General features: G+C 47.4%; 1 protein-coding gene across 2 annotated transcripts in view; it reads right to left on the bottom strand.

The window, feature by feature from the left end:
- The window catches only part of MCC (MCC regulator of WNT signaling pathway), a 430,319-nt gene that overhangs the window by 39,345 nt on the left and 378,684 nt on the right, over positions 1-12,290 (bottom strand). For both annotated transcript variants that reach the window (XM_065873958.1, XM_065873959.1), the window contains 5 exons: positions 11,899-12,045; positions 10,628-10,717; positions 9,391-9,539; positions 5,043-5,183; positions 2,346-2,449 (listed from right to left, as the gene is read on the bottom strand). In XM_065873958.1, the coding sequence (XP_065730030.1) occupies positions 2,346-2,449; positions 5,043-5,183; positions 9,391-9,539; positions 10,628-10,717; positions 11,899-12,045 (631 nt within the window). The remainder of the gene's footprint in view (positions 1-2,345; positions 2,450-5,042; positions 5,184-9,390; positions 9,540-10,627; positions 10,718-11,898; positions 12,046-12,290) is intronic.

The following is a 12,290-nucleotide window of genomic DNA, read 5'->3' as shown; positions in this document are numbered from 1 at the left end:
CCAAAGCCTAAGATATAGAACTGGCAAATGTGGAACTGGTTGAAGTGGGCAGGGGTGGGGGGCATACACTCAGCTTCTCCACCCTCCATGCCCACCACTGAGGCCTAGAGAAACTCCTCCAGCTTCCCAGGCCCAGTTTGAAAAGCACTGGTCTAAATCATCTAGAATGAACACCTGTGCAGTCAACAAGAAACAAAGAAAAAACCCACAATAACTGACACTGTGGGTAAATGTTACAACTAGTACTTGCTTCCCTGTGCAACTACATGGCACGTTAGGGCAGGCTGACAGGTCAGCAGCCATTGTCAGCAGAATGGAAGAGTGAGATTTAATAGGGAGCTGCTAAAAAGTCAGTCAACACTCTGCTTTACAGAGGAGGGGGAGGAAACGTGGGTGTCCGTGTCCCGCAGGCTAAGATTCCCTGGACCTCCCTCTGGCCACTTCTCTGACAACTTTCATACTTTTTTCTCCTTCCACAAATAAGATATTTTACATATGTCGCACCAACTGACTGCTCTCTGAATTCTGAAGAGGCGTATTACTGACTGCCCCATTTTATAAACAGACCCATGAGCTACCCAGGATTATGTTAATACAAGGCATTTTATTATTGATTTTAAATATTTAAAATGCAGATTTATTTAAGTCTTTTCAGCTCCTTCCAAGTAACTGTGCTGAGTAGGTACAAGCCTCATAAAAGGTACCTTTCAAGGATGGAACAGTTTAAGACATTCCTCTGATACAAACTGGAAATAAGATCATTGATTTTTTCCTTTAATTGATCATTTTCCTTAATACTTACATTAAAAAAAAAACAAAAAAACCTGACAGCAGGCCAAGATCATTTTAGAATCTGTTTAAGAGGAGGAATAAAGTTTTATGGTTTGGTTAAAAGACCCTGAAAAATGAGGTTCCTAATGGAAATGCTGGCAGAGTTTCTACTTCTGGGCTGGGATGGTAATCCTATTAAAAAAAAAAAAACAACAACCCAGAAATCCCAGAGAGGGGGGTGGAGGATGGTCACCCATACAAATGGAGGCCTGCTTCCTCGCTGGGTGACTTGGATATGAAGCAGGAAATTAATACCCAGGATACTTCATTCCCTTCAGACTTGCTTCAGATTCCTGTCCATGTCAAAACTGAAGGAGGAAAAATAGGTGAATGTTCAGTGCAAAAGCTAGAGCCCAGGCAGGGAGCAAGGAGCTGGCAAGGAGGAGAGGGATGCATTCTGGAGGTACCCCGACGGCGACCTTCTCTGCAAGGTGTGTCCTGGAAGGACTAACTCTAACGTGGGCTCACAGCCCGCAAGGAAAAGCCAGTCCATGACAGGTGGCCTGGTCCCCAGCCTGCCCACGCCACCCACCTTTGACTCTGGAGTGGTCTGGTCAGTTTTTTGTTCACCTGCCAGGCCTTCTCGGGAGAAGCTGCTGTTATCAGGTGTAGGCTGAGGGAGTTTGCAGGCCTCAGCATCAGAGATGGCAACAGCTGTCCCTGGAGCTTTCTTCCCTCCCAAACACTATTTCCACTGCCACTGTCCTCATGTCATCTCAATGCCCACAGCCATAGTCACTGGTGAAGTTTTGGCAAACGATGGTAACTAGGATGCCACACTCGTGTCTTTTTCAGTTCATAGCCCTTCTAGTTACTCAACAGTGAGGGTCAGCAGTGGGAAGCAGTGTGGATCTGGAGGGAGGAATCACGCCAACAGGACGCATGACCCCTGGGGTGAGGGAGAGGCAGGGCTTTGAGGTGGGCTGGCAACACCTCTGCTCCCCCACAGGGGCAGGCCGGGGCTCCCGGGGCTCCCAGGGCTCGCATTCGGTGAGGCTGACAAAAGCAAGGTATGAAACGTTCCTCTGCATTCCCACGACACCTGGAGACCAGGTAGGGGGAACCCATGCTTCCAACCTACTCAAAGGAACAAACCTGGAGAAAAAGCACAGCCAACAAAAGCAGCCACAAGAGGCAAAGGCCTTGTGGGCAGCAAAGGGACCCTCAACAACCAGCATCAGAGAGAGGCTGCGGGAAAGCTGGTCCCTTTCATCGTGAACCTGGGCCTCCCACTCCATCTGGTTCTACTGCCAGCCGGGGAGAGTACGTTTCCTGAGAGGGTTTGTTTGTTTTAACTTGTCTGTAATGCTGTTTCCACTCCAGTTCTTGCTGCATTCAACATAAACAATTTACTCACTCAGTCATGAGGAAAAAATGAAAAACACACTTGACAAGGGAATTTCATGTTGTCGGGAGGCGTGCCAATGCCAACAGCCGAGATGGGGGCAGGAGAGCAAGAGAGGCGCGGGGGTGAGGAGGAAGGAAGGGGACGGAGGGACTCCGGCCACACTTACCAGGAGACGACCCCACACCAGCCGCGCGGAACTGCCCCAGGATGAGGCTCTGCTCGCTCTCGGCCAGCGCCAGGAGGAGTTCATAGGCTTCGATGCACTGCTCACTGAAACAGAAGCACACGGCATCCTCAACTTGGGCAGAGGATGGCGAGCCTCTCCAATGCAGTGCCGTGCCCGGGGTGGGAAGCAGCTCGGGACCTGGCTCTCAGCCTCGCCGTCCATGTCAGCAAGGAAATACCCAGAGATACTCCTGGCCAGAGCCAGGGTCTTGCTCTGTTATGTGGCCCCCTCCCCTGACCCTTTTTTTTTTTTTTTAAACTTTAAACTAGGATCTAGAAAAATACAAGAGAAGCCATAAAGATGAGGGAGGCAAGTCTGCTGGCCCTTTGATGATCAGCTCGAAGGGAAAGATAATACGTTCCTGACAGCCAGCCTCCGAGATGCTCTCCAATCGCCCTGATCTCTACACACTGCTATCCACAGCCTTTGCATAATCCCCTTCCACGTTGTTGCAGGGTTGGTCTGTGTGACTAAGGCAGAAGTCATGGGATGTCATGTCCGAGATTAGGTTATTAAAAAACACGGTGATTTCCATCCTGGTCTCTCTCTCTCCTCCCTTCACTTTCCCTCTTGGATCATCCTCTTTAGAGGAGGCCAGCTACCATGCCTTGAAGACACTTGAGCAGCCCTATGGAGAGGCCCATGTGGTTAGGAACTAAGGCGCCCAGCCAACAGCCAGTTGAGGACCCTACCCAAAAGCTTCTTTGAAGCAGATCTGCCAGCCCCAGTTAAGGTTTCAGCTGATGCAGCTCTGGCTGAGAGCTTGACCAGAACCTCGTAACAGACCCTGAGCCAGAACTACCTAGACAAATCATTCCCAGATTCCCGACCCTAGAAACTGTGATGTAATAAATAGTCATACAATAATAGGTAATTCATATAGCACCCTAGAAAGGGGACTATTTTGACCCAGACCCACCTATTCAATAGAATGGCCACTAGCCGCATGTGAATATTTAAATTAAAAAGAATTTAAGGTAAATAAAATGAAAAATTCAGTTCTTCCATTGCAGTAGCCACATTTCATATGTGTAACAGCCATGTGCGGCTAGCAGTTACCATATTGGATAGCACAGAGCACAGTTCCATCATCACAGAAAGTTCTATTAGATGTTTGTACAACTGTTTCATGAAACACTCACAAAACCTCTGACAAGAATCTGAGAATGGATTTCTAAGAGGAAGAACATTAGTCTCTCTTTGGGTACACCAGGTAGAGGATCGAAGAGCGACCTCTTGAAAGCCACTGCTGCCTGTGACCCCACATGGACCCACGTCTGTACTGGATGGAGTGTGTGCTTAATGCCTCAGTCATCCTGGTCAGACGCCTGCAGTAGTGAAATTCACCCCCCCCCCCCCCCCCCAAGCAAAGAACTGATTAGCTTCTCCAAGCTGAGCAGGGGAAACTTTGCTTTACACAACACTTATTAGCCAACAGACTGTTTTTTATTGTCTTGACTTTCAAGTTCCTTTACTAAGAGATAAGGAAAAGGGTCCAATGACTGCCTCTGGGTACTGGCAGCTCCTCCTCTCAAGGGCAGTTAGTTGGTCTTTCAAGTTAGAGACGCTGGGACATTGTTTCTTCCATACGGCTGAAAGGCAGACTGCCGGTGCAGAAAAGCCTGTTTCCAGAGTTGTCATAGACGATTATCTGTTCTTTGCTGTGTCTGTCAACTAGTAGGATTGCTTTCTTGCTTTGGTCTCCTATATTTAGGTTTGATATCGTTTTTTGAAGAAGCAATGTTTCTTAAAACAATACTGACCTTTGTAAAGGATGCCAAGAGTAAGATACAATCGCTACTCTGGGACTTCGGTAAATATGCCTAAGTGGTGACACTAATAAATCTATGAAAACAATAAAGCATAGTTTCGTAGCTTTTACCAAGCAGGAATTTAAAAATAGATAAATTCCAAAGCCAATGAAGCTGAAAATAAGAGTGGTACATTCATATACCACTTGCTAATCAATGAATGAATCATATTCATTTCAACTGGTTTGTTTTTACGGGAAAAAACTGGCAGCACGCCTGAAGAGCCATGAAAATATTCATACCCTTTGACCTATAATTCCTGCTTCAGGGATTTTATCTTGAGGAAAATACTCACAAGAATGAAGGCTTTTGTTTTCAATTATTCACCATAGAATTATTTTCAATATCAAGAGTCTGCAAAAGCCTAAATGTCTTTTAGAGAAATGAGTAATAACACCGTATGAACTTGACGTAGGGGATACAGCCAGTCAAAATAAATGGAGACTTTTAAGCAACATTACAAAACTGTAACAAACTGAAGGAAGAGGGTGCCCCAGATTTACAACAATGTAAAATATATATGAGTATGAATAAAGACTGGGAAAAAAAAGATTAGAAAGAACGAGACTTGAACATGTAACACAAAACTTGATATCCTGAGGGATACTACTCGAATGAAATAATATTTAAGTTGACCAGGCGAACAGAAACGTACCTGTTTACTAACACCACACTCATTACCCTTATTTTCTTAATTGCTGCCACCGGGGTGCTAAGTGATGTTCGATATCTAGCACACTAGCATTTGCTGGTTACATGCAGAAGCGTGCTATGGATGTATTTCTAAATTGAAGTGGCCACTCGCCTGCCCCGCCCCACCTCCTACCTGTACTGCAGGGCCAGCCTCAGCGCGGTGGCGTTGGATTCGTATTTCCCCACCAGCATACTCATTCCCTCGGCATTGCTTTTGCATTCTTCCAGGGTTATGGTCAGAAGGTCATTTTGGGATTTGAGGTGTTCGATACGGCTGCAAAGGAAGGAAAATCACGTGCACAATTTTACACCAGGACTGCCGTGAATCTGCCAAGGCTTTAGCCATTGACTCTAGATCCCGGCCAAAATGCACGTTGGATGTGAGCTCGTCAAGATGTTTTAGTAAATGTAACTGATGAGAAGTAATGAAGGAAGAAGCTCCAAGCTGAAGAATCGCTAAATTCTGTGTGGATGAGAAATAAAAAATAAACTCCTGGTTATTTCCTAGCCAGCCACAGATGAGCCATTTGCTAGGCACTGCATTAGGCTCTGTAGATACACCGAGGAAAGGAACCAACCACGTGACCTCAGGCCCTCATGAGAGTTACAACTGGTATGCTTCGATGAACCACCGTCCACAGGGACAAATGAAATCACAGTAATAGCTACCATTTGTTGAGCCCTTGATCAGTAACTCTCCCAACAGCCCTCTGAACAAAGTATTATTATCCCCATTTCTCAGAGGCAGCACGGAAAGGGTAATTAATCCTTGGGATTTGAACCAGGCAGTTTGACCCCAGATCCTTGACTCAGAACACTCACTAGGGGGCAGGAGCAAAAGATGAATCAGTGAATGAACAAGGAACTACACTTAAGGGGCCTTTGAATGGGAACTGTGGATCGTGTCCAAAGCTCCTTCCAGCTTGGGCAGACCCCTAACTGCTAACTACTGGTAGGATAAGTGGCGGGAACTTTAAGTTTTATAGGAATCAGAACTGTGCGTTCAGGGCGAAAGTTCATGGCAAAGTCAGAAAGCAAATCAGAAAAAGGTAAGCCTTCAGCCCCTCCGTTTTCTGTCCCACGACACTGATGACCTGAGTGCAATGATTCATTCCCATGGGACATGCCCATCTGTAGCACTCTGACCACCAAGTCTTAAAGAGACACAGGGTTTCACACACACAAAATGTTCAGGGGCTTGGAAGTCATCTGCCTTGAGGATAAATCTTAGGGGCACATATCTTAGAGCAGATTATGGAGACACTCGCCAACGCAGGACATGTCCCGTGAGTGTACAGCTAAGACCGCTGTGTGGCTCTGGCAACAACAAGGTCAGTTCAACATAAGGACACAGTTTTCTGTCCTTGTTCACATTCAGACTTCTTCAAACTGTCCCCACTCTCTCGTTTACTTCTCAACTTGCTCCAGTTACATTCAGTCCCTACTGATTAGATGAAACTGTTTACTCAGCTCACAGACCTCCGTGTGGTCAATTCTATCTTACAGGCCTTCTCAGGCAGTACCCCTGTAATCGGTATGGCTTCCTTCTTGAAACGTTCTCCTTTACTTGGGTCATGAGAGGTGTCTACTGGTTTTCTTCCTACCCGAAAGGTCATCTCTTCTGTCTCCTTTGCCGACTCCCTCTTCTCTATAAAATCTGTGAGGGTTGATGTTCCCTCAGGACTCCATCCTGGGCCCCTTCTTCTATCAACACTCTCCCCCTGGGGGTGATTTCACCCAGTGCCACAACTTTAACAGGCCCTTATATTCCCATGGCTCCCAGATTTCTTCAGTCCAGACCTCTCTCCTGAGTGCCAGTCTCACATATCCAGGGTTTCACACGGACACCTCCAATCTAACATTCCCAAAGGGGACTCTGGATTTTGCTCAAACCTTATGTTCCTCCATCTTCTCCATCTCAGTAAATGCCACCACCGTGTACCCAACACCACCAGTAAGACACCCGAGACTCTCCTTTGAGACCATCCCTTTTTCTTACATCTGTGGGTTTTTACCACCAAACATATACTGACCCCTTCACATCACCACCACCTGGGCCACGCTGGTCCACTGCAAAACTGGCTCAGCTTCCACTCCTGCCCACCTCCTTCCATTCTTCACACCTGAGTGAACTTTCAAAATTTAAATCAGATCTGTTCTTCCCCTACGTAAAACCCTTTAACAACTTCCAATGACACTTAAAGAGTAAACTTTGTCCATGGCCTCAAAATCTGTATCCCACCCAGCCCTGCCTATTCTGCCACCTTATCTCATGGAACTCCTTCTTTCACTCATTCTATTTCAGTTCCATGGGCATTTGGGTAATTCTAACTTCATGCCAACCACCTCCCAGCCTTGAAGTTGGTAAGCTGGCCCATAAGTCTCCTCCTAGTTTGTCAAATGGCTGTTCCTTTTTCCCCTGAAAATCTCAGTTGACATGTCCCCCCTTCAGAGATGCCTTCCCTGGCTGCCTACTAAAATGAAGCCTTCCTGTTATTCTGTCACAGTGTCCTATTTATGTGGAGCTTTCTTACGCTCTTATTTATTCGTCTGCTTTTTGTCTAGCTCCCTTAACAGGATATAGCTCCATGAAAGCAGGGATCTTGTCTGTTTTACTTTCTTTTGTATCCAAATAGTCCAGCATACAGTAAGTGCTTGACACAGATTTGTTAAATGAGAAAACACACTTTTGAGTAGACGTGACACCCACCCCTGTCCCCCCCCCCAACACAAACACAAGTTAAAGGCTGTAATATTTTTGGAGGGTAATAGGACTCCAACTCAGAGATAGGTAGTTAAACAACAGACACCAGAACATACTGGTAGATTATTTACAAGAATTCCCATGATCTAGCAGTAGCTGTGATAATACAGAAAACAACGGAGGTGAGGTAGAACGGCAGGGGTCGATCAGCTGGGCTATTTAACAGCTCTGGACTTGAGGCAAGTCATTCAAAGTCAAAGCCTTTGTTTTCTCATTTGCGAAATGGGACTATTCTGCCCTCCCAAGTTGAGGGTTAAGAGGCTGTCAGTGGGGGAGCCTTTTGTAAGCTGTTAAACTCCATGGTAACGTGAGCTACAAGCACCAAACAGTTCCCCCTTCTTTGGTCTCTCCTAGGTGCATATAATTGAAGAGAAAGGAACCTCCCCTCAAATTCAGCGACAACGGAGGCTTGTTAAATCCCAGGATCTGTAGAGAGGAGATCCTCACTACACAGAGGGCCCCTGAGGCATCTGACTTCATTAAACTGCAAAGGGCATATCTGATCCAATTTTTAAGCATTCCTCTGCCTGTGATACTGAGAGGGCTGCTTCTTCACTGCTACAAGGCAATCATCGGGATTGTCACTCTTAAGTATTTTGGATTTAATAAGGAAGCCATTTAATTTCAAGATTTAAAATGACCTAGATAGCCGTATTTCCTTGGTTCTCAAGTGCTACATTAAACAGCTTCAAATCAGGGAGGACTAAAAGGATAATTCAATTTATTCAGGTTTGCCATACACCAGGGGAATGGCATCCACAGTTCTTACTGGTTAGCTCGTAAACCTTTCCAATTCTGACTATGCTCTCCCACTGAAGATTGCTAGGTCAGGGCAGCCACAGCACACCTGGATGCCATCACTAGTCCATTCTGCCACCGCGGAGCCAATTTCTGAGTAGTTGCCGTGGCTTGCCCCTGGTCCTTCTCTTTTGCTTTTTTAGCAGCTCTCTTTCATTGCTGGGACAACACACAAGCCAGTCTTTGCCAAGAGGCAGGAGGACAAACTCAAACCACCTCTGGCATAAGATTGAGGAAGAACCCGTAAGACTGGGTACACACACGGGAATTATTCTAAGCAGGATAGTTAGACCTACTTAGATAATCAGAACTAAGTAGGATAGGATGTAGGGATGGGGGGATGTGCACATTTGCAAAAAGCATAAATAAAATTAGGCAACCCTCAGTTCGAGCAGGGAGGATTAGACCAGCATGCCTGCTCCATTGCAGGAGCCCCTTCATCTGATGGCTTCTGCTGGCTCCAGGCACCCCTGGGTGCTGAGTCCACGTCCCAGAGCTGCTCTCTGTGGTTCTCAGCAGCTCAGGCTGCATGCTTGGGAGCCATCTTGCCATCCTGACCTACTTGTCATTCCTTATGGACTGCTCCCGGGACATGCTCCTTAATTTGCTAGGGCCACTGCAAAATGAAAAGGCAGGGCCCCTGCTTCATAAATTATTAAGAATTTAAAACAGTGACAGCAGAGCAGTAAAGCAAGTGTAGGGTCCTTTTAAGCACGAGGCCCTGTGCATTTGATGACAGGTCACACAATGCCCATGAAGCCAGCCCTCCTGTGATGAACAGGATGGTGGAAACTCCCCACCCACCAGCCTGACAGCATCACCCTATGTCACAACACATAAGCCAACCTGAGTTGATCTTTGGGAAGGGAAAGGAGTTGCCCCCAGTGCCACCATCCAAATATGCAGAATTTCTCCTTACCTATTCAACCGTTCCGTTTCCACCTCAAACTCCCTAATTTTGCTTTCCGAGATGGCAGATCCATGGGAGTAGAGTGTCTGGAAGATCTCTTGGATGTTGGAGCAGTCCTGAAGAGAGTGGGCCAGGTGCTCCGCCACACTGCTGGATACCTGTACAGATGAGCATTAATCCCCCTCTGGACAGCGTCACTTCAGGGACGCTGGTCCCCAGGCATGCTTTGCACGCAAAACAATTTAAAGCCGATGTTCCTTGAGAATCAGGCACCAGGAGACAGCTACCCTGATCTTCCTCCGTTTGTATAATATCATCCTAGTATAAAAAGCTAACTACTGTGAAACAGTACATAAAACAGTGTCAAAATGCAAGCGGCATCTTCTAAGCTGCATCCTGGGCAGCAGACATGTGGGATCATGAGTGTTTAGAGACCTAAAATTCTGGATATTAAACAGAGGCAGAACATCCTTCTCCCTTCCGAAACCCCCTGCCACTCCCAGACTTGTCTCCGGCTGTTGTAGTTAAGGGGAGCGTCCACTCCTTTATGTTCATAATTTGGCTTTGGCATGGAATCTGGGTGCATGCAATTTCTGCCCAGCACAAAACTCTAAACTAGGGCCTTAAGAGTGCTGTTCAGGTTTTCCCCACCCCTGAGGACCAAATAAGCTGGATTTCCCAGCCTTACCCCAGAATTCTAAAGGACGTCCCCAGGGAGCTGAAATTCCCTTTTCACCATTTATCAGCTTACAGCCCCACAGGGTTCAGGGCTCTACGAATGAAAACTCTAGTACTGAGCTGGAAGGTTCTGGTCTGTCACAGCACTGGCCACACTTCAAAGGCAGCAATCCTCCTCACTGGAGAGCACCTTCCCTTTCAAGAGGGATGTGCGAACGGTAAAGTTCTCTTAGAGCTTCCTGACTCACTCCATCTCTGGGGAAGCAGGGTGATATAAAGCAGATACTTTAAGACTTTCATCTACATTGCCAGTAACCAGACCTAAATCATTTCTTTCTGAATGGTTTCAGCTAGAGAAAAAAAAATCTCCCTTAAAGCTGAAGAGGTGATTCACCACATGCAAACCACTATACATTTTCATCGGATCCTTTGGAAGGAAATCAGGTATGATTTCTTATTATAACTAACTGGTTTACTGGGGGTGAACTTTGGAAGTTCTTCTATCATGGATAAACCACTGTGTAGCTTTACTGGGTACTTTGTTGCCTTGCTTGTCATGAACACTCACCCCTATGCTGCTGATTTCTGAGCCCAGGACCGGCCGATCAGACGATGAAGATTCGGACCTGGTCTTTGATAGCTTCACTCTCTCAGCAATCTTAAAAAACAAAACAAAAAATTTTCAAAACACAACACATAACTCCCCATATACACTGTTGAGATTCTGTTTATACAGGGCTACTCTTTAACTGCAGCAACTCAACTGATTCATCAAGTCTTAAAAACGACTCACTTGTCCAGTTTTTCTGCTTAACTCACGGTTTTTCCACCTTAGCATTTTTGACATTTTGGGTTGGATATTCTTTGCTGTAGGGACTGTTCTGTGCATTGTGGGGTGTTTAGCAGCATCCGTGGCTTCTGGCCATAAGATGCCAGTAGCACTCCAGCCATGACCATCAAAAAGGTGTCCAGACATGGCCAAATACCCCTGGGGGACAAAAATCACTTCTGGTTGAGAAACACTGGTTTGACTTGACTTAATAAACTTGATGGTTGAGAACCAACCTTCTTGCGGAGACTGGTAGGGCTACCGGGGAGAGGACGTGTATCGTTCGAACAGTCTGTCTGGGGCAGACTCAACTTAGGAGCAGGGCGGGGGGTGCTGTGGCTGAGAACGGAGGGGCTACTTCTCACAGCTGCCAGGGCCTGCCCATCACAATCTATTTTTCTGCTGGCAGGGCTGTCAGTCCCGTGAGCGGGGAGATCATTGGTTCATTACTCAGGGTCCCCCTCCTGGGCTGAACCTTGATCCTCGAGAGCAGCTCTCCGCCCACCCCTTCGCACTGCAGAGCCTGACAAAACATCTTACTCTCCACAACGACCTGTCAGCTGTGACATGCTCCAGCTGGCTGATTAATGAGAGCTGGGTCCAGCCTGTAGCCGAGAGAGACTTAAAACATTAGTGGGGGGGCTTCCCTGGTGGCGCAGTGGTTGAGAGTCCGCCTGCCGATGCAGGGGACACGGGTTCATGCCCCAGTCCGGGAAGATCCCACATGCCACGGAGCAGCTGGGCCCGTGAGCCATGGCCGCTGAGCCTGCGCTCCGCAATGGGAGAGGCCACAACAGTGAGAGGCAGCCTACCGCAAAAACAAACAAACAAACAAAAAACCATTAGTGGGTTATCTCTCCCTGCAGGTCCAGCACAGGAGGCCTGTGCGGGACCCCAGGAAGCCCCTGGGGGCCAGCTGAGCTAACTGCATGCCTGCACAGCGGCCCTGCTCCACGGAGGCTGGGGCAGCCAGATAACAGGAGGTGTCCCTGCCGTCCCCGGGAGCTCACCTTGGCGATGGGGATGTCATTGCTGCTGCTGCTTGTGCTCAGCTCTCCGGTGCTGGGGTTAACAGGGCGACTGGCGGAAGTGAGGCGGCCAGGGCTGGAGGGCCCTGTGGCCTGCACACTCTGCAGTCTGGTTTGAAGCTCTCGAACCTGAAAAAAGAACACCTTCAGATACAGCGGGCGGGCTCCCCGGCCAAAGAGAACAGCCAGATTGGCGGAGGGGAGAGCAGAGCTTTCATTTACGTTAAGAAACCGGCTTCCCTGAAAAGCTAAGTCGGTTGAGTCCACATAGAATGCACTGCTGTTCTTAACTAGTCCGCCACGTGCTGGCCAAGTATATGTGTTCTTCGAAAGTACGAAGGGAACATGTTTCCTAAGGCACTGGAAGCTTCCAG

This window comes from Phocoena phocoena, chromosome 3 (genome assembly GCF_963924675.1).
Source record: "Phocoena phocoena chromosome 3, mPhoPho1.1, whole genome shotgun sequence".
NCBI lineage: Eukaryota > Metazoa > Chordata > Mammalia > Artiodactyla > Phocoenidae > Phocoena > Phocoena phocoena.
This window is presented reverse-complemented; position numbering and strand designations above follow the sequence as displayed.